At 37.7% G+C, this 21696-nt stretch overlaps 1 protein-coding gene and 1 long non-coding RNA gene across 6 annotated transcripts in view; one reads left to right on the top strand and one right to left on the bottom strand.

The window, feature by feature from the left end:
• Window positions 1-813: 813 nt before the first annotated feature.
• The window catches only part of LOC138178229 (uncharacterized), a 134964-nt gene continuing 114081 nt past the window's right edge, over window positions 814-21696 (top strand). For 3 of the 5 annotated variants that reach the window (XM_069109862.1, XM_069109870.1, XM_069109861.1), the window contains exons 1-4: window positions 814-1648; window positions 2214-2326; window positions 2986-3043; window positions 16551-16640. In XM_069109862.1, the coding sequence (XP_068965963.1) occupies window positions 1504-1648; window positions 2214-2326; window positions 2986-3043; window positions 16551-16640 (406 nt within the window). In that variant the 5' untranslated portion in view covers window positions 814-1503. The remainder of the gene's footprint in view (window positions 1649-2213; window positions 2327-2985; window positions 3044-16550; window positions 16641-21696) is intronic. The other 2 variants (XM_069109865.1, XM_069109864.1) reach the window with 1 other exon arrangement.
• On the bottom strand, window positions 14386-17256 carry LOC138178240 (uncharacterized). The gene is made up of 2 exons (XR_011172641.1): window positions 16743-17256; window positions 14386-14603 (listed from the first exon to the last, which is right to left on the bottom strand). It is a non-coding gene; the product is annotated as an uncharacterized LOC138178240 (long non-coding RNA).

The raw sequence follows: 21696 nt of genomic DNA, 5'->3' as shown, positions 1-21696 counted from the left end.
AACACGCACAGGTTCACACCCATCCTCGACAATACACTTTAGAGCTCCGGTGTCGCGGGAAACTGATAGGACGATCTTCTTCAGGAGTCAGTTCCATAGTGTAGTGAATCGATGCGAATGGCTCGTGTCTCAGAATCTTTGGAAATAATCGAATAGAACGAAAAGTGATGTGCTTCTGGAACTAAATAGGCTGCCGAATTTGTTTCTAATTCGCGAGATCGTACAGTCAAACCTAAAGAACAGAAGATACGTTAATCATTACAGCACGATAAAGATTTGCGAACGTTCATCGGGAATACAGGTTAATCGTTTCACGGTGAAATCCTCTTTTGATCCTGCCTGATCGAGATGTCGCAAGTATCCTCCGCCGAGGGAGGCATAGAATGAAGATGATGTAGACAACAAACGAGAGGCGAGAGGCAGAATCACGTAGAAACGACGGCCTGTAAAGCAACAGTGCTCTCTTGTGTAATGAAATTCCATCGTAGGACGTGCATTTGATTGGGACCTACCGTCGACGAAAGCGAGGGGAAGTTAGCATGAGGATAGCCCGTGTTAGTCCGGTCTCGACGAATCGAGGCTCCTTCGCGGTTCCCGAATGCCACCCGAACAGACCCATGCAGTTAAGGATGCGAGCAGTCAGGATGACCGAAGCAAGCGAGGAGTCGCGTTCAGTGAAAGCTCTAATCAATAAGCTAGGACTCGAGGGATTCTGAATTTGTTGATCGTTCGAGAAGCGAGTCTTCGTTGCAAGGATGTAGGGGGGCCCATACTCGGGGCCCCAGCGAGGGTTTCCTCCAAGGACTCTTCCGAATCGCTCGTATTAACCAAAACTAAAACGAACGTTAAAAGAAGCTTCATTACGAATCCCTCGTACTCGTATTAAAATATATAAAGAGAAATATATAAAAAGGAACGATATTATTCCTCCTGTGATTTTTCGAGTTTGCAGCAGACCCTACCGAAAGTATATCACCAACGTACTTAATCAAGAGGAACGATCGGATAACGCTACGTGTTCGTTAGCAACGTTTTTTTAAGGAATATCCGTCGCTAGTTCTCTTGTCGTTTTAGTCATTTAATCGGTGTACGTAAATATAACAACCTTAGGTAATTGTTAGTGAAGTTGAAAGTTCCCGGGGTGGCTCGACAATTCCATCGGTTCGAATCAGCCGAGCGAAAACTGTGTCAAACCCGTCGTCGAAAAATTTTGGCTCCAGTCTTAAAACCTGAAAAACAGAGAAAAATAGAGAAGCAAAAAAAAAAAAAAAGGAATAGAATCGAAAGAGAGGAAGAAGAAAGATAGAATGCGTTTACGTCTAGAAAAATGTGGATGTTGTTAGTAGTATATGTAGATCGTGATATATCGATGGATATATAAAATGAGATGCGAAGATGCAAGAGGAAACGAAAAGAATGGGACGCGGTAACGACGTTAATATCGGCGAATCGTTTTTTCGGTGATGATAGGGCGGCTGCGCCTATCATCGACTTTAATCAAGCATGTCGCGTCAAGATTCGCCTGAAGCATCGTTCTCTCCTGGTAATGGTGTAGACCAGTGTCTATCGTTGAAGCCAGGAGAAATGATCGATCTAGGGGGATATATTATCATATTGATCAACGAGAATGACAAGATCAAACTGTACGGTGAGCATCGATAAGCAGCGTCATTAACAAACTTCTGCTGTTTATTTATCGTCATAAAGTTAAAAAACATTTTCTTTTTCTTTTATTTTCTTTTCCTTTTTTTCTCTCTCTCTCTCTCTCTTCCTTTTTTAATTAGCACCAGCTACATGCAGTTTAATGAGCGTCAGCAAAGCTGCTTGTCAAGCACGTAGGCGTGAACTGTGAAACCCTTTCTCTCTTTTGTTTCTCGTGTCTTTTCCTCGAGGATGCTATCATGTGTAATCATTGACATACAAACGAATTGGCTAGTCCGTTCGTCCTGTATAGTTTGTATCTACTGTCTGTTCGTGTATCATCTTTTTCTACTTAAACTCGTTCTTTTATATCATACTTCTCTCTCTCTCTCTCTCTCTACTTGGATTCAAATTCTGATACATTATAGTTCTAGTATACACATATGCACTGTAACACATTATACACATATCCAATTCGTTAATGTTCGATGATTAGATTATTCTGATTATTATTTCTTCGAGTACTTACTTGTATTTTTTTAGTAATGGGAATTGTTCCAAATGTATTGCAGGTTCTCCGGCCAACAACAGGGACACGTTGGAAGCGGTCGACGAAATTTTAGAAGTTAACGGTAGCAGGCTGGAAAATTCCAGTCAATCAGAAATCATTCAATACATATGTCAGGTATTTAATGTTCATTTATAAGATTGTTCGGATAATTTGTAGTAAAATGTAGGAAATACTCGAGAATACTGTATCTCTCCAGAGTTAGCGTATCATTAAACAATATACACATTCACTGTTACTTTTCGTACCTTCCTTCTATTTTCTGAGTTAATTTTTTAAGCTTCTGGAGAGTACTTAATTTCCTATTATGAGAAAATAATATTCTGTAAAATCAGAATATAAGTGCAATGAAATAAATTATTGATACATGAATGTTGAAGATTTATAACCTATTTTTTATCGAAATATGTATAATCTCTGTTTCTTACTGGGAAACAACGTTCTTTCTATTAATCGGATCTAGATTTTTCTTTTTAATCGCGGCATTAGATCGATTCGACGTTTCATTGCAAGTAGTATTTGTCAAGCAGTACTTTGCAAAAGTAAAAAATAAAAAGTTCTCTAGAAATTTTTCGAATATCCCTATGAATACTATATCTTATGTATTATACACTATATATAAATTATACCTAATACTGTATACCTTTTACTACAAATATTAAAAATTACGTACTTATCATAAGTTTTATAATTTTTCAAGTATGTTTCGATAGTTAAGGATACGTAAAGTAAATATCAATTTGCTTATCGATTAATCGATCTATTTATTTCCCTAGTGCGTCAGCTCACGAACGATATGTCTGCGAGTGCGGAAGAAAAGAGGAAAGGACAAGGGTGAGTACGTTTTAAGAATATTTATTGTAATTTTAATTTGTGGGGATTTTAATAGGTAACAAAATTTATAAATAAAATATGAGGAGGTTAAATGATTTTATCGTGTAATGATTAGATGGCAGATTTTCATACATTTATAGGTTAAAGATGTAAAAATATACAGAACCCGTATAATATGTAAAGATACATAAAATATCCAAAGTAAATTACTCATTACGGTATTTAGTAAAACAAATATCTGTTTTTATTTGATTTCTCTAGTCATGTTCAGAAAAATATTTGAATTTGAATATTTTGAACAACAGTGCGGTACCATAGAATCTATGGGGTAAATGTCGCAGATTATCGATCGACTATTTAGTACATCATGTCGTATTTCAATATTGCGATTATCGCAATTGTTTCAAAAGTTCGTTAGTCTTCTCGTGTCTGAAAGATGAAATGGTTCGCATCAAAGTGAGTTCTGTTCTTTTGGAAAAACATATATCTTGTGAACATTTATCTACGGTAAGGATTATTTTATCTGTTTATTTTACTGCTGTTATTAGATCAACGTAAACTCCAGTACTTTTACAAAGTAGAAATGTCCATCATTATCAACAAAAGATGTAATCCCCTCCTCGCAAATCGTTTGACAGAAAAATTACTTATTATACATTTTAATAAATGGATTAATGAATAAAAGAATTTATAGATAAAAAATAAGGAGATTAAATGATTTTATTGTGAAATATCGAGACTGAATTTGAACAGTGCGATACCGTAGAATCTATGACGTAGATTGTCAATCGATTGTTTAACGCATCATATCGATTTTCGATACATATTGCGATCATCGGAATTGTTTAAAAAATTCGTTAGTCTTTTCGCGTTTCTGAAAGACGAATTGTGTCTTCACGTCGAAGTGAATTCTATTCCTTCTTGGAAAGATATATTTCTTCAGAACGTTCGTCCTCGGTAAGGAGCATTTTGTCTATTTATTTTATTAGTATCGTTGAATACTCCAACATTTTTATGCAAACATCAGATAATTAAAGAAGTTTGTAACATGTTTGGTAGTCGATGCAATTATTATATCTTATATTTAATGGATATGGGAAAAGTATAATCAAACAAAGCACTAGTTACGAAGTTTTCGTTTTTCAACAAGACAACAATATGAAAAATAGGCAAAAAGTAGCAAGAATCTTAATTTTTTGGATAAGTTCTTTAATTACGAGAAAGTGGATACTAATAGAAAATCTCATACGATAGATATCGGTAACATTATCGACAACTTCGACAAGTTTCTTCGCGTTATCATCTCCTCCCTTCAATCCCTTCAAATCGTTTGCCAGAAACAATTTTCCAAGATTAACCTCCCGTGAATATGAAAGATTCAAACCTCGGGCCTTACGTAAAATCGTCGGCCGATTTCGTGTTCCTTCGTGCGATTCCGGCGTTCGCCAGGTAAATGTTCAGGTCGCCGCCAGCGTGTAACGGAGACGAATAGAGGGGAGAAGAGAGACAGCGAGGAGAACTCGGCGAGAGGCACAAACAGTGCACACGAACGGAGGGAATCTAACCTTCGAATGTAGTATCCGCTGTCACGTTCAGGTCCTCGCTAGTACGGAACCGTACATACGTGCCAGCGGTTCCGCGGTATTCCGCGCGCTCTTATCGTCCTCCTAACCTTCCATTTCTAGTTTCGCGTACACTTCGTCCCGTGATTTCGTTTAATTTCTCACGTTTGCGTGCTTAGACGTCGTGGTTTGTCCCGAACACCTACTATCTATCTACTTTTACCTCATCTTCGCGCGAATACGTTCGACTTTGTGTTTATTCGTTCGATGATTATCATTGGTGTCTCTGTGCACTCGTGTTCTTCCTCTCTGTTTTTGTGTATGTGCCTGTTGTGATTCTCGTTCCCGGTTCTCTTACCGGTGGAGGGAAATCGAGACAAAGAGGAGCCAGATGGCAGCTGGGTTTGTCCTCGAATCGTCCAGAATCTCGAGGATATTCGATTATCGAGTCCCGAAATCGCAGTAAGCTGGTTACCGTTAATCGTCGATCGCTCGTCGCTGGATCTGTCGATACGGAAGGTGATTGCTCCTCTCTTATACTCTTTTCTTTTCTTCTTTTCTTAACCATCCTTTTTTTCTTCCTCGAACCACGGTGACGTTGCTTTTTAAAGCCATCTTTCGCTCGTCCTCTCCGTTCGATTGTTGCGCAATCACGCTTTTATTCTTCGGCCGTTATATGGGCTCTATCTCCCGGGACCCGAGCAGAAATGAGTTTTCATTTGATTGCTCGTTTCGATTCGTTCGCACGAGTTATGTGTCATCAGTTACGTGACACGCTAATACCGTTTTCTGTCGCGAAAACCGAGACTAAGAATCCGTCGCGGTTGCAGTTTCTGGGTTAGACAGCTAACTTACAGCGGCTCGCTAAACCATTCGATCGCTTACCTTACTGAATATCGGTTGATACATTTTGAAGTTTGCAGTTTTAGTTGCCACGAGACACGACTGTCATGATCGCAATGCTACAATTTTTAACTCGTCTCGTGAATGGTTACGTTGTATGTAGTACATAGAACATATCGCATGTCAACGTATTAAAATGAATTGCCTATCATGTATACATTGTACGCAGTATACAAAACATTTTGGAATTTCATTATCTGTGATCAGACACTACTGTCACGATTATATCGGTCAAATCCCGAACCAATCTAAAATCTAAAATTCTACCTATGCATTCGACAACTACTCTTATGAATGTATTACTTATGTACGTAATTGTATTTGCAGAAAGAAAGCTTTAAATTTATCTATTAGATCTATGTATACAAACGTATATAAATGTGGCGCAAGGAGAGATACCTCAAGTTGGATTAAATTTATCCACCAATCTACACGAGTATTGCGTTTGCCAGAAGAGAGTATAAATGATGTTAAATTTATTAAATATTTAATTCTAAAAAAAATCTCATTATAACGCATTGTCCAAATATATTTGCTATTTTTTTTTTCTTTACAGAGAAACTTTTTACCCACACACATACATATATATACGAAGTTCGATTGCATCGCTTGATCGATAAATTTACAATCGTCAAATGGAGAGGCGGTATTTCCTTTGACACGATAATTAAACCGAGTATCTTTAAAGCGAATAATATTTAATGGTGGAGAGAGTTTCGCAAAGGATCGAAAAGTGCGTCCATTAGCAAGCGCGGATGGCACCGGAGAGTGGATTTCGATGAAGCTTTTAATCGTCAGGCCTGAATTTCTCCAGGCTGGAAATCGATAACATAAACGGACAAGCGATCCGTGTCGCCGATGTTAACGCGCGTTTCACAGGAAAAATCGCTAAGCGCTGCCGTAGCGGTAACGCGCGCTCGTTGCCAGCCCGATAAAAGTGCGCGCGCACGCGCTCCCGCGCTTCCTCGTATTTGCCTATCGCGAATAACGCGAATGTTTTGCCGACGAGAAGCAACAATCGGTCAGGGTGCAGCACGCGTGTCAGCATTGCCGTGCGTTTCAACCTTTTTTTCTCTTTTGCTGAATGGCTACCTCGGCTACTTTGTTCCAGCGTTTCCGCGAATTCCTCCGACGTTTCCTCCTTCTTTATTTTTTCCACGAGACTTTCACGCGAGCGGCTTTCCCGTTTCTCTTGCTTCTTCGGTTTCTTACGTTTGTCAAATTTCTCTTCGGACTCTATGCACTTGTGTGTCACAGGTATGAGAGTCCATTATACTGAGAAAATTCCAATTTTCAAACTCGTTTCAACGTTACGATGCTAACTGCTAATCTTACCAGGTCCGGTCAAACGTTCGGTGTTAAAATTTCATTTAAAATTGTATATTTATCGTTACTTCTCTTGTTCGTCCAACTTTATGTAAGTTCTTACGTTATCCGATTAATCGGTTTCTCGATTTCTCTTAATATAAGAATTTGCATAAAGTTAGTTAAAGTTAAAAATTTGCAGAAATTTTGAAACCGCTCGTTTGACCAGGTCTGCTAAGCTTGGCGCTAATTGCGTGTAACGTGCAATCGAATGTAACATGTAAACAGTAGAAACTTGATGGGAAGAAGAGATGTTTAACTTTTTTGTTATCTACGACCTTAAATATGCCTGTTTTACGCGTATTTTAAGTTTCCTCTTCTTTTACTCTTTTAGAAATTTCTCAGCCTCCTTTGAAAAGGCTAAGCAATTGACTGTTACGCGACGCAATTTCAAACGAAGAATACTCAAGTCTACATCACGATCTGCTTAATATCTTGTTTCTTCTGTAGTTTGGTTTCTGTACATTTAAGCAATTCTGTACGGCGTTCGGACGATCGATATTACGGTCAATATTTAGTGTCTCAACATTTGGTCGGCAATATACATACGTTGGAAAGGTAATGTCTTATTGACAAAAATACCTCGTAACTCGGGAACTACGTTGTACAGTGGTATTTCAACTCGTGTTTATTAGAGACTTTGTTTGTCTGTGTTTGACGAGTACTGTATGTTCGTAAAGCTTTTGCCCGATTCTTTGCACACCCTGTATATCGATCGCCTACGTACATTGTAATGTCGAGAATGTTAAATATCGACGATGATGTTGATAGTCTGGAAATTAACGTAAAATTTCAATGTCTTTCCGTTAAAAGCAGAATGCAACAAACTAAAAGTGCATTTTCCTATACTTGGCGTGTTGTCCGTATCACGTACAAACTGAACGTTCGAAGGGCTGCGAAACAAAAAGTTTTCTCGTAATATTATTCGAACGACGCGACACGATGCCCATTTCAGTGGCTTTCTACGCGTGATGCAAAAGATAGCACAATACTCAGCGTCTCGGATAACTTTACGATTTATTTACCCAAAGTTAGCGGATAAATGACAAACTTATCTAGGAAGAAAGCACCGAATTAATTTCTATACTCCTGACAGACGGCGTAAATCACGAGCGGCTAAACCGGTTTACTGGTTTGGTCGCCGATTGCAATACGGATCCATCTTAATACATTGTAGTTTCGCTGAAACGATGTACATTTAATAGAACATAAATTATGACCCACTTTTCCATGTATTCCCGAGTGAAATGTTGCGAAATTCCATGACAGGAAAGTATATATATATATATACACTTTCTTGTTATGTATATATATATAGATAGATAGATAGATAGATAGATAGATAGATAGATAGATAGATAGATAGATAGATAGATAGACAGATAGATAGATAGAGAGAGAGAGAGAGAGAGAGAGAGAGAGAGAGAGAGAGAGAATCAACGTAAGAAGCGGCGTTCTAGCGAAAGATCGTGCCATCTTTGGACGTAGCTCCTCGGGGCATAGTGAGATAAAAAGTGTCCCATCCCTTCGGTACTTACGTATAAGTACGTCTATGCATATATGCACAGTGGGATGTTTCTCGTGCTTTACATTTCTGTAAATATAAAAATATTAGGACAACTCGGAACAGAGTTAGCGATTTCGGCCTGTCGCAGGTATAGCTAATACATATTCAACGTGACGCACGGTAAAAGAATACTTATCGTTACAATTTGGCCCGTAAGTACGAGTTCGTAACTCATTTAGAGCGGTTGTAAATGGAAATAAAATTTCCGTGCAATTATCCCGGCGATTTTCAGTTTGTACGATTAACACGCGCGCTAAAAAGACACGGTACTGCCAATAATACCGCTAAACAACATAGTATCGTCGTCATATAAACGCCAGGGTACTTGTTCGTAATAGTCACGTTACGTTTAGTCGTAACTTGAAATCAAATTTCCGTGCAACCGGAGTCTTCTTCCGCTTTAAAGCCCCTACACACGAGAATTGACGATTGTCAATGGGAATGCGCGTCCGGTACGCGTCGACTTTCCCCGAGTTTCTTCCTCTTTTTCGCTAGCGTGTGATCGATACGACGGAAGCAGGGCATACGTGGCAGTAGGAAATCATTGAGAAACGATTAATATAGCGTTGGTAAGAGAGGGTATAGCGAATTCGAGGGTACGTCATTCGTTGGTAGTGTGTTTGGCCTCGAGCGAGTGGTTGCGTAGAAAACAGGGAAGAGTTGCACGCATCGCGAGCACGGGACAATTACTGCATAGCGTTGCGAACGGTCGGCAGAGAGGAAGTAGAAAAAGAGCCGATAGTACCGGTGGAGGAACACAGCTGTGTTGTGTATACACTGGCGCTCATAACCGTTACGACACCTCCTCGTTTCATATGAAATGTGGCGAGTTTAGATTTTAAATCTTCACGATGGTTATCGGCTGACATATTCGTTGTTCTTCTGGTTTCGATCGTGTTTTTGATACTACCGACTTTGTTCCGGCGTTTCGTGAACGTTCCAGATCACCAGTTCAGGGGCGGATCGAGTTCAGATATAACCATAAATGGTTTCAAACGATAATAACAACAGCACGTTTTGTTCCGGCGTTTCGTGAACATCGTAGTTCACCAGTTGCGAAGCGGATCGGGTTCAAGTCTAACCCGAAACAGTTTCAAATAATAATAATCATAATAACAGCAGGTTTTGGTCGAAAGTTCGTTAACGTATTCCAGTTCACATTCTTTCGGTGCAGACTAGGTTAGGTCTAACCCGAAACAGTTTCAAAGAACTATAGCGATAATACGTCTCGATGGCAAGTTTTGTAAACATCCCGGTTCAGTTTTGCGTAGAAGATCATTTTCGATTGTAATCTGAGACGGTTTCAAATAGCAATGACTATAGCGCGTTTCTCTCCAAAGTTTCGCGAACGTTGCAGTTCACTTTTTCGGTACTAGATCAGATTCGGGTCTAACTGTGAAACAGTTTCAAATAATTGTAATAATAATAATAGATTTTGGTCTGAAGTTTCAGCAACATGAAACGCTTCGCTTCTTCGTGTTAGATGTGAAACTGTATCAATCATTTTCAATTGTATCAAACACTTTCCACAAGTTGTCTAATACTTATGAACGGGGCTGTACATGTGCGATACACGCATGTGTAGGTGTGTTACGTACGGCCGTGACGGAGAAGGGTAAGAGAGAAAAAAATAGATCGGCGGAAAATATTTATGCCTGTCGTGCGCATCGGCCTAGCTCGTTTGATTATCAGGTCATCCCCGTAAGTGATACGAATTTTCCCCTGTATTTTTAGAAAACTAGGCACCGCAGCTTTCTTTCGCCGGCTTATGGGACGCGGTTAAAGATGGCGTTTCTTCTTTCAACGCCGGACGTACGCTCGTGCATGTCTTCGGTCGATTCTTTCGATTTCACGTTTACGCTACAACATTTCCTCTTTTAATGTGCGTTCTGGCTGAATCTGCGAACCGCGAAGTTTCTTCTGGAAAGTTTTTAGCGCTGACTATATGAATATTAAGTTAGCATATATTTTGAAATATGTATATATCAATCTCTCTTCTTTGCTTCGTTAGAGATGTCCTTTTATATAGGGTGGCAGGATTGTAAGACATTTTGGCTATCGCGAAAGGGGTTTGCGACTGAAGAAAGACTAGAAAACACAAGTGTAGAACTACACACTGCGGATGCTTAATTATATAAATGTTAAGAATGTATAAATTAAGATTATACACGTGTTAGAGTTATAGTTTGAGACATATATATTCAATTTTTATTCTCCTTTTATTTTATTGCAAATACCCTTTTAAATGCAGAGAAAATATTATTATTTGACTATTGTAAAAGCGGCTCGGGCGTTGAGAAAGTTTAAGAAATACAAAAAAAAGAATACTTTACCGATTGACCGATTAATTACTGCAACGTACTCGATTTTCACGTTACGCATTACCGAATTCTGCTGTATTTGCAAAGTTCAATAACTTCGTATACCTGGAAAGCAGACAGCTAAAGGTAATAAATAATTAGAGTATTATATTAGGTAATAAATAATTAACGTATAAATAGATAAATCACCTACATTACCTATATAATCTACCTACATTACGCGTTAGTACGATAATTAACATTCCCATGACGCCAATATCGTCTCATCGATCGTCATAGCATTAATTGCAGTCATAGTAAAAACTTGGAAAGTTTCTAGCGGTCGAAAGATTTACGAACTTCGCGCGACAAGATAGCTAACAGGGCCGAAGGTCGAGTCGATGTTGTACGAGGTTCTCCGGTGAATTACGGCCGTTCTCCTAAGTGCTCCGTACATATTAGCGCGGTGCAATTTAGGCTACGCGCTTTCCGGTGCTAATGGTTCGATCTTATAGCGGTGTGAATCGAATTTGGCCCCGTAACAGAGTGGAAAGTGGCCGCCGTTAATCGAATTTACTTTCACACCGTGAGGAAGAGGAACGCCGCGTTCCACACTGCAGCGGAGGAAACGGAACGATTCCAGGAATTTCACGTAACCGCGTGAAAGACCGAGCCGCACGTTCCGCGCGGACTAGTAAGCGTTCTGCTTAATAAAACCGCGCACCGTTCTATATTTCAAACGAGCAATTTCTAGTGAAACGCGTTCCTAGGGAATTCTTTTCTCTTAGCAAAATCCGCCTATAGTTAATGCCCTATTTCTAGCCCGTTCGCTTGGGGGTAGGTCAGAGGCATTCGAGAGAAGCAAGCCGGGGATATTTGCGCGAGATTTTTGTATTTTTCCCAGTAACAGTAGCAAAGTATTCCAAACATTTACTATAGAATACTTTCGTGCATGTATTGTACACGTTATATAAAACATTTTAACGAGATAGGGCTGACTATGGTTGTAACGGTAAAATTTGAAACTGATTCGAAAATGTATATACATGTTGCAAAAGAATTTATTGGAAGCATACTCTTGTCAGAGATCATCGTAATATCTGAACGATCAATTATTCGTCTATTGTACGGGTTATGTAAAACGTTTTGAAATTGTATAGGCGTTGTAACGGAATGGTACTGGCGTGATGGTAATGGCAAACTTTGAAACCGATTCGAAAATGCATGTAGAAGTTGCAAAAGAATTTATCGGAAGTATATTGTTGCCAGGGATCATCGCAAAATTTGAACGGTCAATTATTCATTTATTATACGTTCTATACAAAACATTTTGAAGTTGCATTGGCGTTGTAACGAGATGGGATCGACGTGATTATAATGGCAAACTTTGAAACCGATTCGAAAATGCATATAGAGTTGCAGCATATTTATTGGAAGTATATTCTTGTCAGAGATCATCGTAATATCTGAACGATCAATTATTCGTCTATTGTATGGGTTATATAAAACATTTTGAAATTGTATAGGCGTTGTAACGGAATGGTACTGGCGTGATTATAATGGCAAACTTTGAAAGCGATTCGAAAATGCATATAGAAGTTGCAGCATATTTATTGGAAATATATTGTTGCCAGGGATCATCGTAATATCTGAACGATCAATTATTCATTTATTATACAAGCTATACAAAACATTTTGAAGTTGCATTGGCGTTGTAACAAGATAGTACTGGCGTGATTATAATGGTAAACTTTGAAACCGATTCGAAAATGCATATAGAGTTGCAGCATATTTATTGGAAGTATATTCTTGTCAGAGATCATCGTAATATCTGAACGATCAATTATTCGTCTATTGTACGGGTTATGTAAAACGTTTTGAAATTGTATAGGCGTTGTAACGGAATGGTACTGGCGTGATGGCAATGGCAAACTTTGAAAGCGATTCGAAAATGCATGTAGAAGTTGCAAAAGAATTTATCGAAAGTATATTGTTGCCAGAGATCATCGCAAAATTTGAACGGTCAATTATTCATTTATTATACGTTCTATACAAAACATTTTGAAGTTGCATTGGCGTTGTAACGAGATGGGATCGACGTGATTATAATGATAAAATTGAATACCCATCTGATCATGGATATATTCTATGTATTACATAAAATGTATTAGAATCTATTGATGCATTAAAATGAATTGTGTATCATGTATATATATCGTACGCGGTATACAAAACATTTTGGAATTTTGGCGTTACAATGAGACAGGATTGCCATGATTATAATGGTTAAATTTGACAGAAATTGTAATAGTAGTTGGAGGATATTTATTGAAAGTATACCAGAGCCAAAGATCATCTCTGTATTTAAACAGTCAATTATTCATCTGTTGTACACGTTACGTAAAACATTCCAAAATTTCATCGGCTTTCTAACCAGACACCGACTGCTATGATCATAATGGTTGTATTTGAAACCAACTCGAAAATGTATGTAGAAGCTGCAAGATATTATTTATCGCAAGCATGTCCAGAGGTCGTTACGATATCTGAACAGTCAATTTTACTTGTTCATCAAACTATTATAACCATCAAGTTGATTTGAAACCAATTGAAAAATACACGCAGTCAGTGGCAGTAGTCTGCATCTATCGAAGCTTCTGTATCTCACTTACTTATACTTTCTAAAATGACGCAAGTATTATTAACGCGTTCTTAAAAGGAATCTACGAAATTAAAATATATTTGTCTCGCAAAAATATTGGGCTAAAGTTACATTGGAAATTGCAAGGCCTTTCGAGTTTCGATGAACGTCGAGCTTCAACATTCTCAAACGCTTGCTTCTTTTCCTTATCCTAAGAATAAAAGGTCGTAGTAGATATTTTTCTTTGTCGCGTAGATTGTCATGCTAATCACTGTCGTTTACTACGATCCATCAAGTTTCTCAGAATGACTAAAATAATATCGATTTGACGGACTGGAAAGATACGAACAACTCGGGTAACATTATCGGAGAAAAGAGCGCAAAATACCATACGATACTTTGCAGAAATTAAGTAAATTTGCGAATTACGGTTTAGTATATTTCAATTCGTTGCGGCTCCCAAGGCAAAGTGTATAAAATTCGCGTGGCGGTTCAAGACTTTCGTAAAATCTATTGCTCAAGACATCGAGCCACGTAAGCAGAAGTCCGAGGGTCGTCACGATGCTGACACACGCGCGTATCTCGCGTGAATGCAGCAGATGCTGTACGGTACACGAGAATGGCGAGGCTTCGATGATGGTCGATTCATATACCGTGCTTGACGCACGGTTAGGCGAAAACCAGTTTTCTAACTGTATACGCGATCCCATAGTCATTGTATATGTGTGTGTGTATGTGTGTATAGCGTTTACAATCAAATAGCACAAATCACTCATTGCATGACAATCTCGTAAGCATTCGCGTGACACCCACATTACGCGTTAGTTATTTTCTCACATCGTGTTACGATATCGATATCGTTGCGATATTAATGGGCGTACCATGGCTTTTCTTTAAATCGCGGGTTTCTGTGTATTTATGCGCGATTCGAAGCCGCAGGATGTATATGATATGAATATTTTGTATTTGATAGAATACGAGGATTGTAGGAAAAAAATGTAAAATTCTTCATTATCGCATTTTATTATCGACGAAGAAAACAAAAGTAACGAATTCTTTCGTTTGTCGGTCGTTTCGAATTTCTGTAGCTCGAATTCTTCTCTAGTAGAATTACAGAATTGGCTAATGATCCGTTACAATTTATATGTAAGGAACACAAAATTAACGAACTCTTTCCATCATTTTTGCTTTATATTTACTTTCGTTGGATTTTCGAATCGCCCTGTAATTACATTTCCATAGAATCGGCGAAGAAATCAACGTACTCCTTCGATTACGTTTACTTTTAATCCGTTTTCTCGCCAACTACTAGCCTTTTCCATCTAAAATTTTTCTATACCTCAAATTAGCGAAGAACCTAACTACTAAAATTACTAATACCTATGATATCTAAAATGCTAATATCCATAGCTTCTAAAATATTAATATTTATCTATTTATTTGAAACATTAATATTCTAAATATTACAGATACAAAGTATTAATATCAACAGCTACAATATCTAAAATATTAATAGCTGTAACACGTAAAGTATCAATACCTACAATATCTACAAGACTAATATTTATCTATATATTTGAAATATTAATATTCTAGGTATTGCAGATACAGAGTATTAATATTACAGCTACAATACCTAAAATATTAATAGCTGTAAAGTACCAATACCTACAATATCTACAATACTAATATTTATCTTTCTTTTTTTTTTTTTTTTGAAACATTAATATTCTAGATATTACAGATATTACAGATACAAAGTATTAATATCAACAGCTACAATACCTAAAATATTAATAGCTGTAAAGTACCAATACCTACAATATCTATAATACTAATATTTATCTTTCTTTTTTTTTTTTTGAAACATTAATATTCTAGATATTACAGATACAAAGATACAAAGTATTAATATCAACAGCTACAATATCTAAAATATTAATAGCTGTAATACCTAAAGTACCCAATACCTACAATATCTACAATACTAATATTTATCTTTTTTTTTTTGGAACATTAATATTCTAGATATTACAGATACAAAGATACAAAGTATTAATATCAACAGCTACAATATCTAAAATATTAATAGCTGTAATACCTAAAGTACCAATACCTACAATATCTACAATACTAATATTTATCTTTTTTTTTTTGGAACATTAATATTCTAGATATTACAGATACAAAGATACAAAGTATTAATATCAACAGCTACAATATCTAAAATATTAATAGCTGTAATACCTAAAGTACCAATACCTACAATATCTACAATACTAATATTTATCTTTTTTTTTTTTTGGAACATTAATATTCTAGATATTACAGATACAAAGATACAAAGTATTAATATTAATAGCTACAATACCTAAAATATTAATAGCTGTAATACCTAAAGTACCAATACCTACAATATCTACAAGACTAATATTTATCTATTTATTTGAAACATTAATATTCTAGATATTACAGATACAAAGTATTAATATTAATAGCTGCAATATCTAAAGCAATAGTAATACCTGTAATATCTAATACCAATCTATTAACGAAGGATACCGGTGAACTGTTTCGATCATCGTAGCTACGATTAGAACGTGCTCGTCACGGCACCGTTTTGCTCGACCCGAATTCGACGAAATCGGCATCGACGCACGTTCGAGCGTGACTGCACGTAATTTTCCGCGAGATTTACTTTAGAGAGCCTTCATCGTGGGAGAAAATGTTAATCGTTTCACTCGTTAAGCAGGTTACTCTCGTCGTGTTATCTGCATTTTCTAATCTCCTCTAACGGGCAGGAGTTTTCAAAGTCCACAGCGAACTTGTGACTCGTCCCTTCGTGGTTGGACTTGCGGCTCTCTTCCAACAATTTCTCTTGAGAATTTCGCGTTTCCCTCGTTTCCACGGTGCTTTGTCAAACATGGCGAGCGCGACATGGCAAAGGTTGCGTGTTATTTGACCCAGATTTAGCGAATTTTTTGATTATGCCAGCTCAAGCGCACGGAGACGTAGCGTTGAACAGCGTGCAAACGATCTCGGCGCAAAATTACGCGTTTATTTCGTTCCCTTCGTTTGTTTCGCGTTAACCTTTTAAAGCCTGTTATTACTAGAAAATTTCTGCTGTCCTGGCTGGCGTTTCGGTTTAATACGTTCGTTTTTGTTTCAGATACGAGTGACGCGAAACAGACGCGGTTAATCGTTTCATTATCGTTGGACCGCGGATTCTTACTCATCTACGATACTAATGCGTATTACGGTATTGTTACAACGTACAGATTTAAAAATGCAAAAATGCATAGAATACACGCAATGTACAGGATCATGTAAATGTACAGTAAAATATTCCAAAGTGCAATACCTGTCATAAGTTTTACTGGGCAAAACCAATTACGTAGGTTCCATCTCTCTTAGCTCTCGTCATAAAAATAGGAAATTGCGTAACAATCCGCGCTGCAATTATCCATTCACAGCTGAACATTACCGCAATGATATTAGGTACTGTACTATTACTGAAATGTTTTGCCACCATTCGCTATTACGATTATTAAACGAAGTATGAAATTGTTTATTATTGTTGAAAATGACAACGCGAGTTTTCGCCCGCCATCTATATGCTGACGGCTAGTTACAAAAAGGAGTAACTAGAAGATATTACTAGACACGGTCGATAGACCAGATCGATAGTTTAAGACTTCATTTTCGTTCATTCGTTCGTGTCCCTTCCAAGTGTGTGCAATAAAGGTTTTTCGGCTCCGAGAAGTGTGGTGTTTATCATCCGAATAATAAAGTAATAACTAACGCGATCCTACCTCTAAATATAGATATAACAACAATTATGTTCGCGATGATCGGAAACGAAGGACCCATGGGAAAAGGAGGGAATATCGAGTTTCAGCAATTCTTAGAAGACGAAAATTAATCTTTCTTAGTTTCATTCTATGCTGTAACGTCGCGACTTCGTATCTTCTCATATATCAAAATAAAACATGCAATGCGTTAAGCTTCAAAAAAAAAAGAACGAAAAATATTCATTTTTCGTTGTACACTACAATTTCTTGTAACCATCGTAACACTCGGAAATTGATTCAATGATTTTTGAAATTCGCAAGAACGCAGGAGCGTACGAAAAAACGAACCTTGAGCCACCTTGAACTAACCTAGCACTTTTACTCGATGGGAATATTAGAAACAAAATTCATGCAATTATGAAATTTCATTTACTCGATAGTCTGTAAGAGCCGGGGGAATAACTTTCCATCGTTTCAAATTCCTCGTTGATCGACGATAATGAAAGGATCGTTAACTGGATTTTCCAAGAAAACGATCTTTATCAGCAACGTTTCGAAAGTTGTTTTCACGATGCGCCTCTACCGCGGTGTTTGCGAACTGTTCGTCGCCTGTTTGCCATTTATTTGCATGTTCGCGAACATGTTCGTGAAACGTAGTTCTCTGAGGCAAAGTTCCTGCAAACACGGTGACACACATAGACAAGCGTAGGTGCTTGCTTCAAAGCTTCGCCTGAGACTATTGTTGATGTTCGTCAAATGATAAATTATAGTTCAAACACACGCTCGAGTTACCTCGTTCGACGTGTCTTGCAATGCTTAATGAATTACCGCTAATAAGAACACGTAATTGAACGAAGAAATAGTTCAACTTTTTCACGCTCGATACACCGAGTATTACTTCTAATAAATCTGCTCTTGATCTTTCGTAATCTTAACACTAGAACTACCGGCAGTTAACACGAAGCTATTTCAACCAAAAGCAGTGAAAATGGCTGGTCTTTAAAAAATACGTAATAATAGAATATTTTTATATTTATTGATTTATTACTTTCTTACAGAAGCAATTCCATGTTATGCAGTACATTTTTAGTATTATTAACTATGATCCCTAAAATGATCCCTAAACGAGGGTTCCTGATAACTGATATCGTCATATCGAACGATACGCAGTACAAATTTGAAAAACGTGTGGCAAGCTGTACGAAACGAGGAAACTGGTTAATTGGGGTTCGATAAACAGATTGCAGGACCCTTTTACATTTTAACAAATATCAGTCATTTTGATTGGTATTGGTATAAGTAGCCTTGATACAAAATTATTTTGAATTTGAATACGTAAGAAACAAAATAAAATTCATTATATTATTCTTTTAGTTATCGCCGCGAAAGTCATTACATCATTGTGAAAGTAAAAAATATAACACGAAGTAGGAATTTTAAAATAAAATTGTAGAGCCAGTCGATTTGACCGGTGTGGTAATTCTAGCGTTAAATATAATTTTATTCCTTTTCTTTTATATTTCACGATGAACAATTTGACCGTGATATTCCTAAACATTTGCTCCTTCAAATTCATCTACATTTTCGATCAACGAATTTCTTCCATGTAAATTGAAAAATAAGCCTCGGTCGATACTTTTGTACGCGATTATTTCTTCGTTATTTCGTTGTCTAGAATCCAACGTATAACCCATTGATATTAAAAATCTGCTCTGTATGTTTGACTGTTCCGAGGTATTCAGAACGTTGCGTTTGTCAGCAAACGGGTCTATTATGTTCGTAATCTAAGGCGACACGGAGCAGCATAGTTTATCGTGGAGAAAGAAGAGCGTATGTATACGTATTCCAATGTCGAATAATCCGGGAAGAAGCATCGACGAAGCTCGATGGAAAAATCTATTATCCTTTTCTATGCGGCAGAAGGCAATCAAGTTGAGTAGCTGAAGATCGCGGTCGCATGCTCACGATACAGAAGCTCGTGGAGTTAACGCGCGAATTTATCCGCTCGGTGCACACGAACCCTCGTCCCAAGGCCGATGCATTCGCCAAGAAAATTCGCCACAGTTGCTCCCCAGCTTCGTTGAACGTGTAGCGATGGGATCAAGTTCAACGCGTGCCTATAAATCCGAATCAAATGCAGTGGCGATGGTTAACTTCATAAAATTCGAAGACTGCTCGTACAAGTGGGTGCGAGGTAATTTCCTATGCAGAAACACGAAGAAGATTTGGAATAAAATTTGTTCCGAGTTTCGAATTTCAGGGAAACTGAGTTTGCAAATTTCTCAAGTATACTGCAACATGGCTGATTTAGGTTTACGAGTAAACGGTCAGCAGCTGGCAATTCTACGCGCCACAATTTTGCGTTAAGTTAAAAATTCTACGGTAAAATTTTACGCGTGCGAGAATTTATTTTCATTTTCGAGAAAATGAAGTTTGAACGTGTTCAAAAATCGAAAATAGTACGCTGGATTTTCCAAATTTCAAACATCAGCCTAGTCTTGCGAAAACATTTCATTTTACGTTTGTCGCTTCTCTTTGGACGTACGGTAACTTGCCGTCGCTCATTTACCGTTGCCCAATCTGCAGTTAGTCACGCTCAAGTACAGTTGATAAATTTTCAAACTCGAGAACTAAACCCCCAACGAAAGAATTTTCCTGTATTTATTTTTTCGTAAATCATCTCGCGTGCGTGTTATTCGATCGCTCCCTGTCTAATGCGTTTCGTTCATTGTATTGGGTTGACAACTAAGTGATTGCGCATTTTGTCGTTAGGTGGCATTGACAAAATCCGTAATCACTTAGTTGCCAACCCACTAGAGAAATCATCGGCCTTGTCAAGCTGTTTTCCAGCATCGGAATAAACGTACTCGCGAGTTTCAAAAATCAACTAACAGGTACCTCGATTTTAGAATAAATCGGTGACATAAACACTATACATTCTATTTGTATGTTTGCGAGACAGAGTGATCGATTGTTATCAGCGTAGAACCAGATTATGCATGAAAATTGCAATAAAGCAGTTGGATTTCAATGACAAAAGAAAAAAAAAAAGAAACGATTTAGTCGAACTTATTCGACCAGAATTCCATGGTTATTCGCGACTAACTTCTCCACTTCTCAAAATATTCACAGACGGTTCGATTCTGTCGCGTTTAACCGAAGAATCTACTGGAAAGTAGCGTTTCTTTTCCTCGAAATACGCATAGAAAGTTGGAATTTAGTCGGTTGATCTTCGAACTTAGTTGCGACGTATTGGATAACTTACTTGAGCTCATCGCTACCGCGGTGTGTCTCCTCCACTTTTCGAGTGAAGTTGGCGCCGGGCCAGAACGTGCTCGAACGGCGGTCCACGATTCGGAGAAAGTGCAACCTCTTCTCGCCTCGTGTCTCGTCGAGACTATTTTTCAAGGGCGAGTCGCGCCATCTACGCGGCTACTGATAATGCATACGTATACACGTATACACTTGCAACTATTCTCCAGAATTTTCCTGAAATGTATCTGCCTGCTATTAAGTCGCGTGTTCGCTAGCAACGTTGATGCAAGATATTCATAAACAGATGGCGACTATTCTAGGATACTCTGTTTTTCGCTTTATACATTGACTGAAACTTTGATAGCGAAATTTCACGGGATATTGAAGTTTCTCGGCGGATAAATTTATGCAGCTTTCGCAGCGTTAAAACCCTTTCAAGACTGTATTTTGCGATAGCAAATATTCCATTTTATCGATCAACAGAAATGATGGAATAGTAATGGTTCAAGTAGCATCGGTATAGGAAAGAAAGTTTTTTTGTAAAATTTCACGTTTCTGCAAATTCCACGAACGATATCTACGAGAAAATTTGGCAAATGGCATTTATGGGAATTTAGAAATATCGAGTCTCCCGAGACTGATGTTTGGGGTAGCAGCGGGAAATTTATTTTATCAATTAGCGATAATAATATTAGGTTGTCCGAAAAGTGTCTTTCTTTTACAGACCCGTCTTTTACAACAACGCATCTTTATACAAACATATAACCTAATCTGTCGAACGTTGTAATCTTTATCTTGATAGAACAAAATGGATCATACGTAATTCGATAAAATAATATAAAACATAAAATGTTGTGCATCCACTATTTCCATATAAAACGAAAGAAACTTTTCGGACGACCTAATAGACTGATAATAGGTCAAATATTAGTATCAACATAAGAAAAGCAGCTTTTTAAAGAAAGGTTTTCATAAAATTGCGAATAACGTCGCTTCTCGGCCTAATGGCTAACGTCAAAGCGTAGCATCTTATCAACTTAACACTTTACCGACCGATAGCTTATTAATTGGTTTTTATCGCCGATGCCTACCGACCGATAGCCTATTAATCTTTCTCATTATTTGAGCAGTAATTTGTTATTTAGTACTAAAGTACCTTGCTCAGTCGCGTCAGTTGCCTTGCTTTGTAAGCTCCCACTGTTTTACACCAATTTGAAAAACTTACCGTTCGCAATAAACGAAAAGAATGGTATTGCAGAATCTAAACCA

The sequence above is a fragment of the Bombus flavifrons genome, chromosome 3 (assembly GCF_040668555.2).
Source record: "Bombus flavifrons isolate JBK064 chromosome 3, iyBomFlav1_principal, whole genome shotgun sequence".
In the NCBI taxonomy this organism is placed as follows: Eukaryota; Metazoa; Arthropoda; class Insecta; order Hymenoptera; family Apidae; genus Bombus; species Bombus flavifrons.
Note: the sequence above shows the minus strand (reverse complement) of the source record. Positions and strands in the feature narration are given on the sequence as shown.